This window comes from Corvus kubaryi, unplaced genomic scaffold, assembly GCF_017639235.1.
Source record: "Corvus kubaryi isolate FWS band 111438036 unplaced genomic scaffold, C.kubaryi_AGA036_p1.0 37397, whole genome shotgun sequence".
Lineage (NCBI taxonomy): Eukaryota > Metazoa > Chordata > Aves > Passeriformes > Corvidae > Corvus > Corvus kubaryi.
In genome coordinates this window covers 12099012-12121992 of record NW_024581136.1, presented here as the reverse complement: position 1 = coordinate 12121992, position 22981 = coordinate 12099012, and the positions used below count along the sequence as shown (strand labels likewise).

Below are 22981 nucleotides of genomic sequence, written 5' to 3'. Positions count from 1 at the left end.
GATCCCGGTGAGGGTCTGTGCACTGAGCTGTGCCTGGCCTCAGCCCCACTGCTGGCACTGGCGACACCAGAGCACCCCTGGGGTCACAGGGTGGCAGGGGCAGCCAGAGCCACTGGGACCAAGCAATGAGAGGGTAGACATGGGGTGCAGAAACACCAGGGCACATGGGGACAAGGGAGTGGGGTTTGCTCTCTCCATCAGCAGTGGCTGTGGGGGCTCACACAGCCGGGTGCAGACCAGGAGCTGTAGGGCTGGGGGTCCCTCTGACCTACCCACACACCCCTGGCTGCTCCATGCCCTACCATCATCAGTATGCCCACCTGGGAGCCTGGGGGCAGCCTCCAGTTTTACCCCACACCAAAATGTGTGGGGTATGACCCGAGACCACCAGGTTTTGGGGGGCTGCAGGGCAGGCAAGTCCTTCTCTGCAGTGGGGACAGTAAGGCCACTGCTCCCCCAAAATCTCCACCCCCTGGGCCCTCACATCAGCTTTGTGTGTGCAGGGTCCCCACATTTAGGGACACCTGGAGCCAGCTCTTGTCTATGCAGCTGCAGAAGCTTATTTGAATAATTTGCCTTGCAAATCTACAAGTACCAGCTTGAATCTTGCACCGTTGGCGCCCATCCCATCAGATCCCATCCCATCATGATGCAGGAGCCAGGCATGGGACAGCCGTGGTGAGGACACAAGGATGTGGATACAACTCCCAGCACTACACAACAAGGCCCCACCCAGCAGCATGGTGACACTCAGCAGCACCATTTGCCACTCCCATGTCACATCCCATGGGAGCACCGGATAACCAAACCTAGCACTGCCTCCAGCTCTGCCACAAGCTCCCAGCACCCAGGCAGGGCTGTATAGGGCCTGCAAATCAAAGGCAGTAAATCTGATAAGCTATCAGCCAGCACCACGATTAGTTGGATAATTAAGGACAAGAAGCCAGATTTTGAGCTTATTTGCCACTGGTGTAAGTACAAAGTAACCTGGCTGGTCCCAGCGATCAGGAGGTGCCGTGACCCTTGCACTCAGTGCATTAACTGCACATTGGTTCCTCTTTTTAAAAAAAAAATGTAAAATAGGAATCATCTCCCAGCATCTGAACACTGACTGCTGGGATTGCAGTGTGAGAAGAGGAAACGAGACCATCTGGTGAGGCTTTGGCACAGCCTGGATCAGTAAGAGAAAGGGGACTCCCCGGAGCTGGGGTGAGGGTTTGGGAGCACAGATACAAAGCAGGTTCTTGCAAACGAACTCCACACACCTGGCAGAGCAGGCTGAGCTTTTCCAAGCTCCAATACCCTGGAGGAAGGAGGAAAAATGAGTTAGAGGAAGGTTAGCAGCAAAGCAGCAGAGGCTTAGGCTAAGTTACAGCATTTTTGTTTTGTTAGAGCACACAGACAAATCTGAGCCTGTCTCCCCGGAGTCCCATCACCAAACCTTAAGCTTGGTACCCCAGAAGTTGCTGGGCGACCAGTGCAGTCTGGAGCATCCCCCCAGGACCAGTTCTGGCTGACTCCAATCCCTGCTGACACTGGCTCCTGCCCCACTGCCAGCAAAGCTTAAACAAGCCCCAAGGGAGGGAAGGCATTTATGCAGCCTGAGCTCTCCCCACCCCACAGCCAAGGGTCAATCACCTGCAGCAGACACTGCAAGGAAGGATTTTGGGGATAGGTTTCTCCTCCCCACTACACAAGCCAAACAAATCCCCAATGAATTTGGCTGCAGACAGGAGAACTGCTGAGCAGCCCATACCCAGGCCCCCCACATTCACTGTCCATATCCCTGAGTTTCCCAGTCTAACCCCTCCCTACCACTTGCCAAGGGCAGCCAGAGCATGCAGGACCATGCAGAGGCCATGCTGGGGATGCTGGTGCAGCTCTCCACAGGAATATAGCCATGGAAAGACTCTGCCTCCCCTACCTCCACAGCAGCAGGGGGACAGGATGGCCCACAGACCCTCCCCATCAACACCCTGCACCCCTCTACCCCTCTCTGTCTTCCCAGCCCAAGTCCAAAGCAAAGAAAGAAAAGGAGAGAAAGAAGGGAAAGAAAGAAATAAAAAACTAAAACAAATGAAAACTAAAACAAAAAGCAGCAGTTGGGAGGCAGCCTTGTTAGGACAACTCAGCAAAATAAAATTCCGGTTTATTGTTGGACAACATTGTTTCACACATACATCAAACAGGCCAAAAAAAAAAAGAAAAAATAAAAATAAACAGCAACTTCATAGACAGAAAAAAAAAAAAGAAAACTTTTTTATCTTTGGCCTTGCCACCTCATACAAACCACGATCTATGGTACAGCTAAAGTACATACACAAAAAAAGTTACTGGAATGCTCAGAATAAGATTGTAAATTTTTTTTTTTTTGCATTTTTGTCTTTTTTTAATTTTTTTTTTTACAAGGTTTTGTTTTATTCTCCTTTGAGATAATGGTTTGGGCCTGGTCACACCACAAGTAAAGTCAGAGATAGGTAACAAGAGAGATATACACTTCAAAGCCCCCCTTTTGGTCAATCCGAGATCACTTAAAAATGGTGGACCTCCTAACAATATGTACAAAAATATAAAATGTAAATAAAAAATACAAACAAATTCTCCTTTAAAGTACTTTTAAGAAAGAAAGCAGGGCCTTGAAGTTTTGGTGCTTGGGGGGAGGGGGTCTGTGGGGGAAGGGGGGTTTTTCTCTCCCCGCTAACGGGCGAATCATTTCCATGTTCGTTGAGTGGCAGCGCCGCGCTGGGGGGCGGGGACGGGGTTCACTCTACTTGGTGAGGATGACCACGGCGGAGGGGGGAGGAAGGGGCTGTGTGTGGGAAAGGGGGCTGCAACAGGAGTCCCAAGGGGGGACCCAAGGGTGAAGAGGACGCGCTGGCCTTTTTTGTTGGTTTGTTTTCCTCCTTATTTAAAAAAAAAAAAAAAAAAAAATTTGCTGCCTAGTCATCTTCATCGGTTTTCTGCTTCTTGGGATCGACGTCGTCATCCTGAGGGGAAAGCAAAGCCATCAGGAGAGGGAATGGGGAGTGGAGCTGCTGGGGGCAGGCAAGAGTTTCAGGTCCCTCTCCTGCCTTGGGGGCAAGGTCAGAGCACCACAGGTGTTGTTCCCCCACCCCCCAGGCAAAACCCTCTCTTCTCAGGGAGCCCCTTGGGTGCCCCCACCTCGGTCTGCCATGAGCATGCCAGGGCTCCCTAGCCCAGGGCTTCACTCAGCAGGAGCAGACACCCCCCTAACCAGGCCAGTGTATAAACGGAATTGGGCTGTGTCCCTGGGGAGACATGGGGAGCACACAGGCAGAGCATTCCAGCCCCAGAGCTAAGCCCAGCCCAGCCCCTCTGGCCCCACTGACACCCTCCCCCCTCCCAAGCCCTCTGGGGACATGTATGGCTGCCTACTCTTTCTACCTCATCATCCTCAGCTGCCCGTTTGCCTGTGGCTCCCTCAGCTTCATCGTCATCATCACCATCCTCTTCCTCACCTGCAGGGAAGACAAAGGGAGGAAATGTGAGACCCTCTAGGAGAGTTCCAGTACCACACACCTCCCCTCTGGGTATAATCCTGGCTCACCCCCACACTGCGACATCATGTCCCATCTCCCCAGGTGGCACAGACTCTGCTCAGGACAAGAGGTGACAGAGGACACACTGGCTTTCTGGGCATCCCCCACTGACCTGACCCACCAAAGGGGAAATAAGGATTGGCAGCCTCGAGTCTGGTTCACACTGCATTTGTAACACAGACAATGGGATGGCAAAACCACTACCTACCACAAGTGCCGAAATCACAGTAAAAATGGGGGGGAAAAAAAGGGAGAGGAAAAAACTCTTTCTAGTGGCTGCTCTGCCTAACCACTCCAGATTACTTCTGCTTCCCTTTGCAGCTATTAGTCCATCTTTAATGAGTTAAGAGAGCCAGAACGCATTAGTTCTGAGTCAGAACACTTTCTAATTATCAGAACAGCAGACAAATGCTTCCAACTTATCTTATAGCCAGCCAGTAGAATAAGCAGCAAGCTCTGGGCTTTGACCCACTTTGAGCTCAAATAGGCCAGTGGATCAGAACAACTGAGTCAATCACCTTTGGCCACTTTTGGGGGCTCAGGGGCAAGCCCAGAGGCAGAACAGCTTCTCAGCTGCTGAGACGAGTCTCTTGTGTAACAGGAGACCCTACTAAAACTTAGAGAGTGTTAAGGCCAGTAAGCTGGCTTTAAACCACTGCCACGAGCCACACGTATGGACAGCCGGGGGGATTAAGGTCAGCCCATCCTCCCTTCCCCTCTCCTCTCCTCTCCCAGTGTGTGCCCAAGCTGTGGCATGGCCCATGCAGTGGGAAGGGCCAAGATTAGCTCCCAGCAATGGATCAACACCCCAGCAGCCATCACATGCACTGGGTCAGCCAGCAGGTCAGGTGACATTGCCAAGCTGATTGGGAGCATTTTTAGTTCTTTGAGCTGCTTTAAGCAAAGCAAATAATGAGATGGGATGGAGAGATGCGAGAGGAAAATATACCCTCAAGCTCTCCTCTGCTGTCAAACTCCGGGAGTTTGGCTGCAAGTCTTGGCTAAAAAAGCTGATGCAAGCTGGACTTGCTGCCTTTAAATCTCTCTCCTGCAGTGCTCAGGTGCAGCTCTCAGGCAGGGATCGCCCGAGGGCAGCAAGCATGGACAGAGCCCGTGCCAGTGGTCAGAGCCTGTGCCGGATTCCCGCAAGGCATCGGCGTCTCCAGGCACCGTGTGCCAAATCATGCCTGCACTCGGTGAGCTGAGAAGAGCTGGGCTGGCACTGCGGGACCAAATCTCCCCAGGTTTGTCACAGCAGTATCCAAGCAACACTTCCACCCCACACACACGCCTGCAGCACACATATCCTCCCTGCTCCTGCCCAAGAGGAGCAGGGAGAGCCAAGTATTCCCCTTCTCTTCCACCCTCAAGTAGGGTTGGGGGTAAATGGGCTCAGGACAGCACAAAGCAGTGCTGCACCTGTCCCCAGGAGTTAAAACCACAAGTTAAAGAGGGTCACAATTCCCAGTTTTCCTAGTGAGCCAATTCCTACAGAAGGGCATAGCAGCTGGTGAGAAAGTGCTACCCCCGAAGGAGGTGGCTTTCCCAGCTCACACTCTGAATAAACATTGGTTTAATGGTCATTAAATTTCCAGCCCTGTCCCTATCTCCCAAAACTAGCCATCAGGTTAGTAGGTCAGCACGTAAACCAAAAATTGACAGGGGATTAACCTAGTAACAGATAATCAGGGGCCCTGAGTTCATTTCAGCATAACAAGAAAGGTTTTCTCCCAGCCTTAACAAGCGATAAAAATAAACAATGTTATTCATCCAAGCAGATCTTGGGAAAAAAATAATAGCAGGGAGGGTGAGAAGTGATTCGGCAAGTCACTGCTGGATTTCTAGTCACTGCTGCCAAAACCCACTTCCAGGCTGGGTCAGGTCAGGAAGCAGAGGAGGGCAGGGAAACACAGGACATTACAGACAGAGAAGGTTCGAAGGAAGCCTATCTACTCCAGCTGGAGGAGCAGGGGAGAGCCACAGGTTCCTCTGCTCATTTCCATATGGCATCCAGCCTGGGAAAGGGCTGGGAATGAGGGCTGCATGGGCCTCTCAGCACACTGCTCCATGAACAAGGATGGTGACTTGCCCTCTGTGCCAAGCCATAGCCACCCAGGGCTGTCCCTGTCCCACTGGCCGGCACTGGTGTCTGCAGCAGCGGCTGTGCTCACAGGAGTCAAGGGCAGATTTTACTACTTGCACGGAAGGGCTAATGCGCTTATTCAGCGCCGCGGTACGGTGCCGTCTGGCCAGAGGGAGGGAGGAAGGAATCTGCCCTCAACCTGCTGGAAAGGATTCAAGGCTGACTTCACTCCCAGCATTGGTGGCTCGGGCAAGCAAGGAAGAAGCGAGCCTGGCTGGCGGGAGCTCCCTGGCCGCAGCCGCGAGGGGGAGATGCTGCTCTCCGCTCGCCTCCGCGTCCCGGGAGCCTGGTATCCAGAGCAGGACACTGCCGTGGGATGGGAGTGGGGGGGGAACAAACAAAGTTACCATCACCCTCTTCCTCCTCATCCTCTTCTTCACCACCTTCCTCCTCCTCTTCGTCTACTTCATTGTCAGCCTCCTGCTCTCCGTTTTCCTCGTTCTCCTTGGCAAGACAAAACATCACTTAAAAAAAATGCACTGGGGAAGGGAGAAGGTGGAAGAGACATTCAGCACAAGTGTGTGTTCCCACCTTTCCTGCCGAAAGCAAAGCACCAGCCCACCGGAGCCCCGGGCACACATCCCGCTTCCTACCTGCCTCCACACAACCCAGACAGCCCAGGCACAAAGGATCAAGCCTACAGTAACTTGGGGCTGCAGCTTTGAGACAAAACCTGCAATGGCTTTCATGACACGTTGAAATGTGGCACAGTTTTCCCCCAGCATGTTAAAATTAGAAAACCAACCAGTTAACATGTACATGATGTCTTTCCCAGCTCGACTGGTTGTAACATTGTAAATCCTAGTGGCTTTTAAAATTTTTCTCCTCTATCCCTGTCTAGGGAAGAGGTGGTACTGGACAGCCTCACACGGCTGTCAGGAAGGGAATCCGAGCCCGGCCCTTCTCTTCTGCACACACAACAGCCCACAGGCTGGGAGTGTCTGCATAACATGAAGCGCCAAAGGCTGGAGGGCTCTGCAGCACTCAGTGCTGCCATTTACAGAGGTCCCCTCTCAGCAGGGCTAGGGACAAACTTGCAGCAAAAGCAAGAAGACAGAGGAAAACAAAAAGGCATTGGTATAAGAACTGCCTCCCCCAGCAGATTGCAACCATACTCACAGCATTGCCGTTGGCCGGTGCATCTCTGCCATTTTCTGTTTCTTCAACAACTTCCTTCTTCTCTTTTAGATCCTGGAAGGAGCAGAAAAGCAGAGAAGTCACCCCGATTCCAGGTGTCTGGGTCAGAGAAGCTGCAGATCAGGTGTGAAAAACACAGTTTGAGAGCGAGAGCAGGAGCTGGTTTCTCTTCACACAGATTTGTTCTGCGATTTGGTCGCCACGTTCTGGCTCCTCCTTGGGAACGGGAAAACATGGGGGCGAATCTCAATCCAAGTCAGCCTTGCCAGAGCAGCCATCTAAAAAAGAGACTGCTCTGTTTCACCTCTGAGCTCCCAAACAGACAGAGCTGGCCGCCTGCATATGCTCAACAGCAGCAGAGCTGGCTGATTGCCCATCTTAGCACAGTCCACACAAGCTCCTGCAATGCCATGGACAGCCGGCAGCCCCATCCAAAGGATGGGCTCTGCCACCCCGGGGCTGCGGACATCCACAGCTGCTTGGTACCTTCACAGCAGGAACAAATCCCAGGGACTCATTAGCAGAGGCTGTGGTCTCTGCCCTGCCTGGGAAAATCATACAGCAAATATTACATGCCTGGTCTTTCTCACAGCAGCAGAGAGGAGGCTCCAGCATCCAGCTCGCAGCTTAAAGTGTAACAGGATGGGGTGGGGGAAGAAGTCTATTTTTACACTGCTCCAAGAGCAGTGCCTGGCTAGTTCGGTTCAAGCCTCCACCGCAAGCAGAGGGGGAGATTGTGTGTTTTTGCTATTGATCACTGTCAAAATGTCATGCCAAGTCACTCAGCAAACAGTCTGAAAGGATCCAACTTTATGTTCCCGCATAAAGAACACTTGGATTTAACACTGGCATCTCTGCTTGTATCCTCCTCCCCTTCTGTTCCTCCATCAGCTGGAGCGAGATCCTTCAGCACAGTGAGCACTACCCCAGCCAAGGAAAGCAGGGAGGCCCTTCCCCAGGGCCAGCAGCACAGCCACAGCCGGCTTCGGCAGCGACCATGAGGTGTTTAAAAGTTGCTGGAAGCTCCTGCTCCGCTGTGGTGGCTTCTCCCTCCCCCCGCCTGCCCTTTGCGGCTGCTGCGCCGCCCACGGACAGCGAGCGGGCACTTTCACTCCCAGGAGCCACTGCCTCGTGGGAACACAGCAGGGAAGAGCACGGCCCTGGCCCTGCTAGGGTGCGATCACTGCTCCCTTCTGGGAGGGTTTCTACTGCCCTGCAGGCTGCTCAGGGGAGGCAACAAAGGCATTTTAGACTAACAGGTTACTTAAACACACAGATGCTGTTTCCAGAGGCACCCACAGGCTGCCAGTGCACTGAGAAAATACTTTCTCTGGAAGAAACCTTTGAGGGGACAATACCTGTTGATCAAACCTCACCTATGCAAACCAACCCAGGAGTCTGGGTTAAAACAAACACACAAGCTCCCTCCTCCTTTCCCTGCTCACACACAAATCCCAGGCCACCTCCTCCACACTGCCCAGTTCCACCACAGTTTTACACTCTCAGTGGCTTCCACTGCCCTGTTTCCTGGAGACTGATCACAACCATTTGGCCTCTCGTGCATCACTGGGCTACAGCTGCTGCCTCACACCAGGCACATGAGCATGAGGGCGACAAAGCAGTTCCCAAGTTAAACACAGAGCAAGTCAAGCAGTCAAAATTTCCACATCTCACCCTGCCCAACATTTCTTTTTAAAAAGAGTTGTTCACAAAACACAACCAATTCTCCCAGTGAAGGAACAACTTATTCTTGGGCATTTTAGCTGGACAGATCTCCAGCCTTGACCTTTCCTGCATCACTGAAAATGCTCTCAATTTAACCAGCATCACGATGCCAGGTTATGAAGTTTGTGCTAGCAACGGGGTTGCAGAGAGCATCACGGATTCTCCCTTTTCCTTTCCCAGTCCAACACAAATAGATGTGCACAGAAGCCTCCAGACCAAGGGCCAGTGCAGCAGCAGCGCTGCTCTGGCACCAAGACTGGGACACAGCCTCTAATTATAGGTGTGTCAGGGCTGTTTGTCTATGGAAAGAATAGCAGCAGTGTACAGTCACGCACCACTAGTCCCGAAAGCTCTACCTTCTCCCTGGCCCTGCTCTCGGCAGGATCCCGGTGGGAAAGGGGGGGGGAATCGGGACCCGGGGACGACAGAGGGGCCGCCGCAGCCCGCGCCTCCCGCCGGCAGGGGGCTCACCCACGCCGCCACGCGCGCGGCCGCCATTCAAACTGCGCGCCACTCTCCGCGCCCCGCTGATTGGCCGGCGGCCAGCGCGGCGCCCCGCGGGCTGCCGGGAACTGTAGTCCCGGCGGAGGCGGCGAGGCGGCCTCCGGCTCCCAGGCCTGCACGTGGTGGGCGCCCCGCGGCACCGGCCGGGGGCGGCGCCCGGGCGGGGCGGGAACCCCCTCCCCCCCCCATCCCCGCCTCCCGGGAGCGCTCCGGACGGCGAGGCGGGACGAGGGCGAACGGCCCCGGTGCCTCCGCGCTTCTCGGGGGGGGGGGAGGGGAGGGTCACCTTGCCGCCGTGCGTGCCTCCGCCCGCCCTGCAGCGCGGACCCTTGTCCGCTCCCAGGAGGGCGAGCCAGAGACGAGGCCCCTTCCCGCACGCGGTAAAGGGCAGGGGAAGGTTAACGGCAAACTTGGCCCCGTTCCCCGGGGGAAGGATGGGGATCGACCCGCCTCGCCGCTTCCCGGCAGCGGGAGAGCCGGAGGCGGCGCGGACCAAGCCGCGGCCCCGGAACGGAGGCAGGGCAGGCGGGATGGGGGCATGGCTGCGGGAGCGGGAAACAGAAGTGAAATCGAAATCTGCCATAAACGGCGTTTTGTTGGTTGTTTTTAATAAACCCTCCTCCCCGTCAGGTTTTTTTTTCCCCTCCAGCCGCGCTGCCCCCGGGAGCGGTGCGACCTGGGGCCGGCCGGGGCACAGGGTGAGGAGGCCGCCGGGCACATCCCCGCCGCCTTCCCACGCACCGGCCAGGGCCGGGTCCCCCCGCAACTTTTCCGGCCGCGGCCCCGGGCTCAGCAGGGCGCACCGCAGCCGCTCGGGGAGCGCAGTCCCTCCGGGGAACGCTCCGCCGCGGCTCGCAGACAAAGGCGTGCGCCGGGAGCCGCAGCGGGGACTCCCGGGAGAGCCGCTCCCGGCTGGTACCGGCGCTCCCCAACCGCTTCCCATCACCTCTAGCAGCGACTCGTGAAGTTATCCCGCTGCAAGGAGCTTGGGCCAGGGCCGGCGCCCTCAGCCCCGCCGCCCCAGCGCACCGGGGCATCTCCACTGTGGGGGTGCCCCCATCGGGGTAACTCCAAAAATAGTAAAAGCCCCCCCGGCACAGCTCCGGAGCACCTTCTACTCCCTCCCACCTCCGAAATAGCAACCCCCAATTCGGGGCAGTTCCTATACCGCAAATGGCCCCCTCCTTCCGGGGGGGCAACGCCGAAAAAGCAACTGCCCCGCCACCACACACACACTCCAGGGGTAACACCGACACAGCAGACGCCCCTCCAGCATCAACCGGGTGCAACTCCGAAACAGCAACCGCCCGCCCACCCCACTTTTCAGCAGCAACTCCACAAACAGTCACTGCCGCCCCCCCCTCCACTCCCCCCCAACCCTCCAGTGCGTGTTCCGGAGCGCTTCCCCCCACACCCCCCCGCAGGGACGGGGCCGAGCGGGACACAAGTTTGACGGGGCTGTCAAGCTCCCGCAACGCGGAGTGAATGAGCGAGCGCTGCCGGGTGCCGAGGCGCTGCCGTGCATGTCCCCCCCCGGCTCCCCGAGTCCCTCCGCAGCGGGACGGCCAGCTGCTGTCCCCAGGAAAGGCGGGAGGGAGCGGGGCGCGGAGCGGCGGGGCTCGGCAGCACCGGCAAAGGCGGCGAGCACGTTTCCCGCACGCTGTAGACAAAGGAACAGCGCTGGCAGCCCCGCACAGCGAGCGCGGCGGCGCCGGCTCCACTCCGCGCCGCGCCACCAACTTGAACGCGAGAAACGGAGGGGAAAAGGGGAGAAAACAGGACGCGGGACGGGCGGGGAGCACAAAAAATTTAAAAAAAAAAAAAACACAAGAGGAAAAAAAAAAAAAAAGCCAGAAATCGCTCGAGCAAAAAAAAATTAAAACACGGGGATGAAAGCCGTAGAGCGCAGCGCGAGGCGGCGGGTCGCTCACCTTGGCGGAGATCTCGGCGCTGGTGTCCACGGCCGCGTCGGACATGGCGGGGGCGTGCGGGGCTGTGTCGCGCGGGGCTGCGGCGGCGCGGGCGGGCGGGCAGAACAATGCCAAGATGGCTTTGCGCGAGCCAGTGGGAACTCACGCGGCGCCGCCGGCCCTCTTATAGAGCCGGGGGGCGGCGCGCGCGCTGCCCCGCGCCGCGCCCCATTGGACGCGCGCGCCGCGGCCGCCGGGCGCCCATTGGCCGCGGCGCAAACAATGGGGCACGGCCGCTTAAAGGAGCCGGCGAGCGCCGCCACTGCGGCGATGAGTGGGGTCCGGTCTCAGCGTGGCGGGCGCGGAGGGGAGCAGGGCCACGCCCCCCCGCACTACCTCCGCCCCCGCCGCCTCCGCCCCGCCCCTCCCGCCGTGTGAGGCGGCGGGAGGGGGGAGGGGGGGGAAGCTCCCGCCGCGCCTGAGGAGGGGCGGAGGGGAAATAATAAGAGTTAAAAATAAGAATAATAACAGTAATGTGGGAGAACCGGCGCTGCCCTCCCCCACCCCGCTCCCACGGGGCCGCCGCTGGTCTCGGGGCATCCCCGTCCCTTCGGTACCCCGCTAGCCCCCCTCGCTCACTGTGTTTTCGGCGCCCCGCGGAAACTTTGGCCACAATAACAACCGCGGCCGCCCCTGGGGGGGAGCGGGGAGGGGCGGCCCGCCCAGCCTGCCGCGCAGAAATGCGGGATTCCCACCCGTTTGCTTATTTTACAGTAAAAAAACGTAGCCAAGCTGCTTCTACTTCCCCCCCTCCCCAACCTTGTGCGAGTTCAGGGCTTGAGGCGCACCAGGAGCTTCCCTGTGCTCCCCATTCCTCAGCTTCCCGTTATATACGACCATGCCCCTCGCACCGCGCCCGCGGGTACCGGGGCCACATCTGTCCCCCCTCACACCAGGGGTAACGGGGCACCGACGCGGCGGGTGAGTGGGCTCTGCCACACTCAAGATGGCGCCGAGAGCGCTTCGTGGGGCAACCACACGGTGTTACCACCCCCGGGGAGCCGCTCCACCGCCCGCAACAGCCCCGAGGGTGAGACAGCGCCGCGCGTGAATGGCTCCCGGTGCGGAAAGCGCGAAGCAACGGGTGAAGGAGTGCGAAAAACGCCCCTCCAGACGGAGCAGAGAGGCTGCCACACTCAACATGGCCGCCGGACCGAGGCAGAACTTGTCCTCGGAGGGCGGGATATAGGGATCGAGCGATGTGGATTGGCCGGCAGCGCCAGGCGAACGCTGTGCTGACGCTTTGCGGCTTTTTGTTGGCTGAAACGCCTGTCTGTCTGCGGCGAAGTGATTTTGAAAACCCGGAGGCCGCTCGGGGCGGAGCTGTGGAGCGGAGTTGGGGCTGGTCGGCCGGGGGCTCGGGGGGGGGGGGGGGGGCGCGGCTCCGGGCTGCTGGGAGCCGCGCTGGCCCGGGGCTGTTCCCTCTACGGCTTCAGGAGAGCTGCAGAGAAACCATGGTAGCCCCCACACCGCCTGGTACCAGGCGTCGCGGCACGAGGCGTCATGGCGCCGGCATCCCTTGCCCCATCCCCACACGCTCTCGGCGGCTGGACACAGAGACAGGGCCACGCTTCCAGGACAAAATGTCCCTCCCACTCAGCGCAGTAGCACCGCAAACAGGCTGGTCTGTGCCTGGGCGCACCATGGAGTGCTTTTCTCCTCAGTCTGCGTGTCCTGCCCCTCGTGGGAGCGGCACTGAGGGGATGGCGGTGTGCGGATGGGGGTTAGGGCCGCAGGGCTGTGGCGGGAGCGGGAAGCACCACGGCGGCTGAGAGTTCACGGTGGCCGCTGACCCTTGGACTGACCTCGTGCCAGGGCCAAGCCACCCCCTGCCCTGGCCGCCCCCTGGCCCCAGGGGCTGCGGCCCCACGAGCAACTCTCGCTTTGGATCACAGACGCTGTCGACACAGCAGTGCCCCGCTCATGACTGTCGGGCACTGCCGGCGTTTTGTCAGGAGGGACCTTTTGGGACGACGGATTTCTCGCATTGGGACCTTTCGGGGATGATGGATTTCTTACGTTGGATGTCCCGCTCTGACCTGGTGGCAGAACTGGGCGGGAGCAGGGCGACAGCTTCTCCATGCACTCAGGGGAAGGAGAGGGCTGTGGAAACCGGGATTTCTGGTCGCTGCTGGCTACGCCTCTTGCTTGGAGTGTTCGAGACAAGGGCAGCTGCTATTCCCGGAGACACGACTCTAGGTCTGGGGCAGGTTGCTCGCAATGCTGGAGGCAGGAGCGCCCTCTGCCACAGCCCAGCCGGGAGCTGGCGGCCAGCGAGTCTCGAAATGCGTCCGAAAGAGGAAAGAAAAAATACCCACCCAAGCCCAGCCCCCCCTAAAAAATCACTTCTGCTATAACTTGTCTTTCATGCGTGCCTTCTGCTCAAACTAGGGATGTTCCTTTGAGCTTGGGGTTCCCACGTTTCAGGAAGAGTTAAAAAAAAAGAAAATGAGATGTGGGATATTTCAGGAAGAAAATTCGGAATCTAGGAATCCTCAAGGGATAGTCACAACCAGGATCTCACAGAGGACAGGGGGCGGGGGGGTGGTGGTGGGAGGGTTGGAGATAAAAAAAACAACCAAGCCTGCAGTGGAAGCAAAACTGCCTTAAACCACTCCGCGTCGGAAATCCATGTATAGCCCTTGCTGCCGTCCCTCCGTGCAGCGGAATAACCGGCTGGCGAGTGCCTGTGTGCGGAAGGCAGGGAGAAGCAGGCTCAGCTCGGCGCTGTATGCCTCAGCAGTCCAAAAAGAAACAACAACAGAAACTGTTGCCTGCAAAAGGCAGCTGCTTCTTTACCTCTTCTCCACCCCTCCCGACTGCCGGGGCTGGGGAGCGGCTCCGCAGGGAGCAGAGACAGGAGGAGGAGGGTGGAAGGGGACTTTCCAAAAGTACCCGAGCATCGGGGACAGAAGTTTCCAGGGCTGAGCTCTCTGCCTCGGACCTCGCTCCATCTGCGGCAGGCGATTGCTTTGGCAAAGGAGCCGAGGTGCTGGAGGAGGAGGTAGGAGTTTTCCCTCCTCACCGGCCGTTTCCCTAGCTCAGCAAGTAGCAGCCTCTCTAATCCCCGGCGAAGATCATGCTGCTCGGGCGATTATTTCATCGCGGCAAGCTGCTCCTCGGAGGAAATTCTCATTACGCTCTTCGGAGAGGCAAGGGAGGGGCGACTGTCACTCAGCTGCTCTGGAAAAAACAGAGGGATGAGCTTGCAGCATCCCCGGGCTCCGGCGCACGAGACGTGGTAGTGTTTCTAGGTCAGGCTGGTGATGCGGGACGTGAAGCCAGCAGAGATGACATCCTGGCTGTGTCACCTTCTGTTCCTCGATGGGCAAGGGTTGCACATGGGGGCCGGGGCTTGGTGGATGTTTTCTCAGGAGGAGCAGTACGGGGGGGATGGAGGGCGATGAGGAGGTGGGAAGGAGCTTCATGTGTGCTCACAGGAGGGAGGGGAGGTGTGTAGAGAACTGAAGTCGGCTCATGGGTCCAAAAAGTGTCTTTGAGAGACCGTGGGGCCAAGGCTGAGACCTGGCTGCAGGAGCCAGAGACTGCGTTCGAGAGCAGGGAAGAGCTGATGAGGCCACCCTCTTCCCCATGTCTCGGGCTGCTGCTCCTCCGTCCATCCCCACGAACCACGTAAACAGGCGGGAGCGGGGGCCTGTGGCACACTTTAATTAAGGGATGGAGACACTAACTTCGCCTTTCCCCAGAGGATTGCAAAAGGCCCAGGCGGGTCCTGCACTGCAGCTCACGGCCATCCCTGCTCTGACACGCGCTCTGCCCCCTATGTTACAACACAGGGCTCTGACTCACCGGCCGTTCCCAGCCCGCTGCTTCCCAAGCCTGGAGACATTGCAGGGATCCTTCAGATGGATGTAGGGAGTCTGTCTCCTCTGCACTCCAGTCCGCATCCAGAGCTGGATGTGGTAGATAGGACATGGCACAGTCCTTGGGCCTCTGCATGGAGCTCCAGAGTGAGGACAGCATTCTAGAGGAGTTATCCCCCGTGACTGGAGGATGTGGGAAAAGGAGTGTGACCTCTCCAGATCCTCTGACCCCAGCAGGTAATGACACCATGATCCCTTGATGCTCACTGGCTTCTCTGTGGCTCTGGGAAGCCACTGCCCTGTCCGGTTGAGATGTGGTGCCGAGGCAGCCCCTTTTCTGCCTCATGTTGATGGGTGCTGTCAGGAGCCAGGGCCAGGTGGAGGGGAGCAATTTACCCCAGCACTGCTACTAATCCTGCTCCTGGCTACAGGCAGAGTGGGGACATGGTGGGGGGACCAGGGAAGCCTCCAGTTTGGGATGCTGATCCATGACCCAGGCACCAGTATTCACATCCCTGTCCTTCCCTGCCTGTGTGTTTGAACAATCTCAACTCATCCCTGAGAGATGACCAGAGCCCCACAGCAAGGTTTAAAGGCAGGAAAGCTGATTATTGCCTTTCTCTCAAGGAAAGGGTGAGGAGGCCATTGGGGCAACCTGCTTCTGAGACCGGAGCAAGAGACCTGTGTTCTGGGGTGTGGACTAAGCAAAGCTGGAAAACAGTTGTTTCTCTCTCATTAATGTTTTCTGGTTTTCCCCTGTTTTGAAGGCTGGTTGTGACTACAAGCCATGGATCAGACCCAGAGCAAGGGCCCATGGCACAGCATTTACATACCCACATCCTGCCCCAGGCCTGGGCCTTGGGCCAGACACAGGGTTTTGCTCCTCAGGGTTCCTTCCCATCCCACTGCTCAAATGATGCATGGAAGAGATTTAAAAGGAGAGAGAGAGGAAGGTGGGAGTGAGGAGGTGAGTCCAGATTCTCTTCCCTCCCTGCCTCTTTCGAGCACTTTGCAAACACAGTATCTTTGCAATGTCCACTGGAGGAGGAAAAACACCTCCTGCAACATGCCCAAGGCTGGATGTGTGTTTGGGCAGGGATTGCCCCATGGTGTGGCCAGCCCCAGGCACATGACCCCGATTTTGCCCTGCTCTCTCTCCCCGTTCCTCATGCTGTCCCCAGCAGGACACCACCCAGAGCCACTCCACAGGAGTGCCCACCCAACCAGGGCCACCCGTCTGCCCCAAGCTGGCCATGGAGTGTCAATGGCCATTATCCTGCAGGGACAGCTGTGGAGAACCACCACTCCTTCGTCTCATCCCTCCTTGGTGCATTGGCACACCTGGGAGAAGACGGACACACAACGCGCACGCACACACTCACAAAACCAACCCCAAATCTGGATCAGTATCAGAGAGAATTAATTACTGGCTCATGCATATTCAGATGAGAAACTCAGCTGAACCTGGCGGCGCCTTGGGCGGCCCTGCAAAGGAGAATTCCTCTGGAGAGATATAAATCACTGCTCCCCTCTATTGCTTTCCCCGTGGAGCGCTACCTCCTGGGGAAGAACTGAACCTTGATTTCCTTTTTTCCCCTCCTTCTTCTTCGTTTTCAATCTGCGCGGGGCCCCAGTAATTACAATGGGCTGCTTTAGGGCTTGAGTTATTTATTGGGTAACAGGGACACACCTACCCAGCTCCAGCCGCCTGCCTGCCCGTGTGTCGCAGCTTGTCGTGCCTACCCAGCAGTGCCTGCTGTGCCGTGCTGTGCCATGCCGTGCTGCTTTAGCTTGAGGCAGCACGGGCAGCAGCAGCAAACAGGGACCACCAGCCTTACATGAGCCACTAAAGGCACATCCGTGGTGGTGTAACCCCCCTGAGCAGGGGCAAGAGTCACACTCTTGCTTATTGCAAAACACTGTCTAGCACGCACGTTTGGGGTGCCACTGGAGCTCACACCACTTGTGAAATCCTTGGCCCCATTTTACAGGTGGGGAAAGTGAGGCATGGAGCAGGGAGGTGATTTCCGCAGGGTCATCCCCAGAGATCGGAAGAAGAACCCACTCCTTCAACCAATGAGTGGCTGGGAAAGAAGGTGCCGGCCCAACTGCTCAGCTCAAGATTTCGGCTGGTGGGACCTGACCCCTGTGCCTCTGCTTTCCTTCCCAGTGGGAGTCCTCTGCCTAGCCCCAGCTCTGCATCCCTCCGCCCAACCCCTCTCCCCCCACAGGCAGGCCTGTGCGCTTGGAGGAGAAGAGCACTCAGGGCTGGAGACCACATGGCTGGAGGGAATTAAATAATTGATGGACCAGAAGTCTCAAGCAGATACCGAATCTCCAGGGGCAGCATTTGAGAGGCAAAGCAGAGCCCCAGACAAGACCCTTCTCTCTGATATGATTCCAACATATCTCATTCCTGCCTGGGGCCTCTGGTGGGCTGAAGATGTGGGGATAGGAGTGCTCCTCCACTCGTCTCCCAGCTCACCCCCCGTGCTGCTGGAGCTCTGGAGGGACTGGCCATGTTCGAGCCCAGCAGGGAGGAGCCAGGGGTAGGAGGCCACTGCTTCCAGGCTGAAACCCTCCTGCTTCAGGTGGTTCCCACTGAACAGCACCTTTGGAAAGAGTGGGCTGAGCGGGGAAGAGGAAAGAAGTCTGCCAAATCAAGGTGGGTGCTTGGCTCTTCCCTGTACAAGAATGTGGGGCCACCAGAAAGCTGCAAGCTCACTCCAGTGAAAGGGAGAGCTCTCCTGCCATGGCCAAGCTGTGGCCTTCTTGCTGTGGGAACATGGAAAATGGCTTAAAAATTCACAGGCAAAAAGCAACTGGATAAATTCAGCAGAGAAATTGGAAGAAGTTAAATCCAATGGTCCCGCTCTCTGTTCTAGAGGTCCATCAGCTCCAAAGCCTCAGTGGCTGGGAGAGGGTCACTGCCTAACAGTCCCTCTCCTGCTTCCTGCCCTCAGCATCATGGCAGAGGTGCTGGTCACCCACTGCTTGGCCAGCCATGAGGGACACCAGCAGGTCACAAGGTGAAAGGGCCCCCTTGCAATGGCTATGGATCCCGGGCATCAGCCTTGCAGGGTCACAGTGGCAGGAGGAAGAGGTTTTCCCACCCGAAGCACTGATCCAGAGGTGCAATGGGATTTGCCAGGCTGCAGCATGAAGCATCTCTCTGCATTAGACATATTTGTTGATACTTAATCCACCAATAAAAGCAGAGCATGACCAAATTGAATATTTAATTCAGTGTACGCTAACCAGGAGCTGGTTGGCATTGTACCCAATGGAAAATGTTTGCTGCCCTCTCTCTCTCTTTTTAGCAGATTTTTCATGAAAAGTTGTTGGTTTTTTTTTTTCTTGTAATTTATTCATATCTTTTTTTTCCTTTAGGTAATAACAATATGATCTGAAAATGACAATTTTCATTTACCGACTCAGGAGTTTAATGAACAAGCTGTTTGAATAACCATTTGGACAACTATTGAAAAAAAAAAAAGGGAGAGAAGAATGCATTTCAAATCCTCAAAATAGCTCCCCCCTCCACCAACTTCAGTAATGTGCAGAAGAGCAGTTCCTTCATTTTTTTCCCCCAGCATACTAGATGAAACATTTGAGAGTGTTTGAAGCTGGCAAGAACTGCATTTCTAGCTACTGATGTCATGAAAATATAAATTGGCAGATTTTTCACGCTGGGTCAACATGTAGCGATAAGCACAATGCCATACCTTTAGGAGCAGTATTTGTTGGTAAACAGATGGGAAGCAGCCTGTAATGTCCATAGCCAATGATACACAGCCAATGTGCAGTGCTGGGGTGGCTGTCGGAGCAATAAATCGAGGATCTTCCTGGTGAAGCCTGGGCCATCCTGGGCTGTCATTGTTGAGCCTGTTGTGGGGAAAATACACAATGTGGACAATCACAATGAATAATTTAGAGAGCGCCCTTGTTCAACGTTCTTCAACTGCCCATTGACTCATTTCTGCTGCTCCTGTTTCAAGCAACTGGAGGAATCCTTCCTATTTTCCATGCCAAATATAGCAGTTTTTCCAGAAATGCTCAAACACACAAGCCAGGAAGTTTCCCTTCTCTGGGTGAGTCACTGGAAGTTCAGGCTGCATTTTCATGATTGCTTCAAGCCGATCGAAATCTGTGCCGCTGCCAAAGGAGCCGTCCAGCTCTGCCGGTGTGCGGCCTCCCTCACTGCTTGTGCAACGAGAGGGAATTAGGGAATGGACTCTGCCTTTTTTCTTTTTCTTTTTTTTTTTTATTTTCACCCAGGTTATTTGGCCAACTTGTCTCATGGCTGTGCAGGCTTGAGAGAAGCTCCTCTGGTCCTTACATCAGTGGCTAAAGGCAAAGGGGATATGGGGGGAAATGCCATCCCTGTGAATGTGTGTCCCCTGTGTCGCTCAGCTGCAGAGCTGATGGGGTCTGTGTTCACACCCATAGCCCCAGGACAGGAACACAGGGAAGATCTCTGCCTGGAAGAAATTTTCTTGGGTGGCATTTCTGAGATTCTGGACAAGGATGTGACTGGGGACATTGGGACCAATCTGTATCTCAGGACTGTCCCCCACTTGTTAAGGATGCTCAGGCATCCTACTTCAGTGGAGACACCTGTGATAGGCAAGATTTTGGAGAGAAGAGATATTTTAGCAGGATCATTCTCTTCCTACTTCTTTCCTTTCCACCTTTCTGCATCCCTTAGCATTTATTTTAGCTGCTGTTCACATTGGTTTCCAAAGAAAAAGAGCCTTTCTCCCATTTTTGCTGCTCGTTCCTTTCTAGTTGTTGCAAACCCATGGGACCAATTTTAAACAAATTTAGTGGTGATGTGAGGGGGAGATTCTGTATCTTCTTGCAATGTCTTGGAAACAAGTGGCTGAGCAGATGGGGGACACTCACTAGCACCCACCCCAAGAGACCTGCCACTGCAATCTCAGGCCTTTTATTAGTCACCAGAGAATCCACACCAAGCACCCCGTCAGAAGCATGGCTTTGAAACTGCAATGTCCCCAGTGCTCCCCAGCACCTCAGCTTTTCCCAGCTTCACTGGGTGCCCTCCTGCTCCTTCCTTAGTGGGTGTGGGGCAAGCATTGCTCTTGCAGCACCATGCCCTGGGGTTTCGGGGCTGCAATCCACTTCATGGGGCTCCCATGAGAGTAAGCAAGCCTGATTTGTGTTTCCAGTGCTCTCAGGAGCTGCAGCTTTTGTGGCCGGGGGATCCCCATGGCTCCGTGGCTGCTTTTAAGGAAGAGTAACTGAGGCCAGGAAGCATCATGCCAGGTGGTGTGGGTTTGCTACAAAGGAACTTGCATCTCTGGTGGGATATTTTTGGAGATCAGCAAAGCAGAACAGGTTGAAAATCCCTGCTCTAGAAACCAGTATTATTTTTTTCTGCCTCACTATGTTTGTTCTGTTGTTTTTCAGAGATGGTGCTCACCTCTTTGCAGAGAAGCCTTGCTGACAGGCAGTTCCTCTGCCTGCTTTGGAAAGGCATCTCTGCTTGCCTCTGGTCTCTCCCTCTCTCCTCTGAGGGAGCCTCATGGCCAGAGTTTGCTCTCTCTGGCCCTGATCCAGGCAGGCACTTACACAGGTCACTGCTCCAACTCGAAAGCCAGTGGATCACTCCCAGGCTGCCCTGGGGACTAACAGGTTTTCCTGCTCCATCTCCTGAGGAAGCTGGGGAAGGGAGGGGGTGTCCAAGCTAGGCCAGAGCTGGCTCTGGTGCCTGTCTCTGGGTGAGCTGTTGGAAGTGCTGGAGTAGTTACTGCCTACCCGATGTGGCACTGCTGTCCCCAGGCACTGGCACTGCAGGGTAGCAAATCCACCAGAGTGGGACATGGCAGCTCCTGGGCAGCCCAGGATGGGAGGGTGCCCACAGACAGCAGCAGGCAGCTGGGCAGAACCATTGCTGGATGTCACAGCTCCGTCATGGACTGCTAGCTGCCACTGAGGGAAGTTCCTCCTTCTAAGGGCTTTGCTTCCTATCCCCAGTATTTCCCATCTGTGAGGGAAGACTGGAGTCAGGACTCACCCTTGCTATGAAAGCCTCCAGGCAGGACATGCCACCATCCCTGCCTGCCCTCCTCCTCCCAGGGTCCCGAGGGGATATGACAAGGAGCAGTCACACTTAAACTGTGACTCCCTTGGGTCCCTTCAGCTTCCGCCCCACCTTCGGTGTATTTCCCCATGCAGAGCCAGGCAGGCTTTGGGACAATGATAGTCCCTCCCCAGATCCAGGTGACTCAGGGTATGGGGACAGAATTTGAGGAGAACATCCCACAGTGCTCCCCACCGCTCACCTGCAGCAGCTCAGCTCAAGCACTTTGGCTGCCCTGGTGCACTGAGGACTCCTGGCTTCTTCTGCCCCGCAGTAGGGGCCTGGGTGAGATGCACGAAATGTTCAGGCCGGACACCAAAAATCCACAGCTGAGAGCTGTCACAGGCTGGGCAGTGGGTGCTGCAGGATGCAGCAGACATGACGCAGCCAAGGCCCTGTGGATCTGCTGTTTATCTCCACTCGCATGCCCTTGGTCAGCTCTGGAAGAGTACATCATCCTGGCCTTCCCCATGCCATGTCCACTCTGGCTGGGAGAATGGGGCTCCCACCAGTGCTTTCTGCACCCCACACATCCTGCAGCAAGCATGCCCTGACTGAGATCTGCTCCTTTAGCACAGCCAGGACTCTGCTCCCATTCACCGGCTGAACTGCACGGGCTTTGCCCCAGGATGTGAATTTGGGTGCTGGAATTTATCCGCGGCTGTTTTGGCTGTGGCTGAACTCCACCTCCGGGCAATGACATGTTGTTTCCATAGTAGCTAATGGACTGGAGATGGAAGGGGGAAACACATAGCCGCGCTAAAAAAGGACTCGTGAGTAATGTGGTTTCTCCCAGCGCAGAGTAGGAACAACTTTCTAGCACTCGAGGAGCCCCTCCTTCGCCCCTCCTTTGCCCGGCGCCTGTGGAGTGTCAAGAGGAGAGTGTGTGTGTGTGTGTGTGCGCAGAGCTGTGCACAGGGCAGGAGGACAAGGGGGTCTGTGTGGGTGCTTGGGGGACCACGTGGTGGCTGTGCAGGGGCAGCCTGTGAGAGGAGAGGGGACACATGGCAAATATGAGAGCCTGTGGGGTGGGTGCAGCACAAATGCTGGGGACACATATGGGAAGCACGTGTCTGTGGGGGTGTCCGTACCCTTTTGTGCGCAGAGGGCAGTTCCCGGAGGAAGGCGGGAGCAGCCTGGGGCAGCCTGGCATTGTGGTGATCTGCTGGAGCCAAGGCTGTCACAGGCATCAGTGTGGCTGGGGCGAGGCAGGCCATGGGTGTCTGAGGGCCCTGCTCACCCATGGGATAATAAAGGGTGACGAGGACAAAATCTGGAAGATGCAAAGAGGCAATGGAAGAGGTCAGGACTCTTTGTCCCTTCTGCACCCCTTATGCAGGCACTGGTGGGTCTTGGTGTAGAGCAGGGGGTCAGTCCTGGCTCTGCTGCCAGCCCGCTCACAGCCTTCCCCACCATCTCTGAGTCCAATACCTCTCCAGGAACAGGGAGAGCTGGATTTTTCTCTGTGCCACAGCCCTGGGCTTCCCCCTGGCCAGCTGGGCACAGAACCATGGGGCCTCCACCCTTTGACATTTCCATGGACCAAGTCTACCCTTGCAGGGAACGGCTCCCTGGAACGTGCAAACTGAGGGCAGATCCTGGGGATATCCTCGTGCCCATCCGTGGCTGGCAGCCCTGGCCGGATCCCTGCACCCTGGCTGCTGTTACAGCATTTTTCTTCCACTTGTACGTTCCCCAGCTTGCTCAGTTGTGTAGCTCCCGCCGTGTCCGGCTCTTTGTGTTGTTTGCTGTTAAGTAAATCACTGGCAGCTCCCCAGAGTGCTGGGTAATGGCAGGATAATTCCCAGCAAGACCCTGGTAATTCACTTGAAGGAAAGCAGAGCAGAGGAAAACAGCACTATTAGCCATTATCCTGGCCTCTCAAAGGCCTCCTCGCCTGCAGAAACGCTGCATGGTGCAGCAGGCATGCCTGCCACAGCTCCCAGACACTGCGGGCCGTGGGAGGGCCAGGAGCAGCAGAGGAGGCCAGGATTCAGCATTCTCTTGCCATCCTG

General features: G+C 56.4%; 1 protein-coding gene and 1 long non-coding RNA gene across 5 annotated transcripts; one reads left to right on the top strand and one right to left on the bottom strand.

Annotated features, from left to right (window-relative positions):
* Positions 1 to 2115: 2115 nt before the first annotated feature.
* PTMA (prothymosin alpha) lies at positions 2116 to 11159 on the bottom strand. 4 transcript variants are annotated; one of them, XM_042042001.1, is made up of 5 exons: positions 11001 to 11159; positions 6823 to 6894; positions 6051 to 6144; positions 3406 to 3479; positions 2116 to 2987 (listed from the first exon to the last, which is right to left on the bottom strand). In XM_042042001.1, the coding sequence occupies exons 1-5, from the start codon at positions 11043 to 11045 to the stop codon at positions 2940 to 2942; spliced, it is 333 nt and encodes a 110-aa protein (XP_041897935.1). In that variant the 5' UTR covers positions 11046 to 11159; the 3' UTR covers positions 2116 to 2939. The 4 variants fall into 4 exon arrangements, with proteins under 4 accessions (XP_041897935.1, XP_041897937.1, XP_041897934.1 ...); XM_042042003.1 differs by having other exon boundaries at positions 6057 to 6144; XM_042042000.1 differs by having other exon boundaries at positions 6051 to 6147; positions 11001 to 11155.
* Positions 11160 to 11985: 826 nt separating this feature from the next.
* Positions 11986 to 19627, top strand: LOC121670968. The gene is made up of 2 exons (XR_006018350.1): positions 11986 to 15100; positions 15631 to 19627. It is a non-coding gene; the product is annotated as an uncharacterized LOC121670968 (long non-coding RNA).
* The last annotated feature ends 3354 nt before the right edge of the window (positions 19628 to 22981 follow it).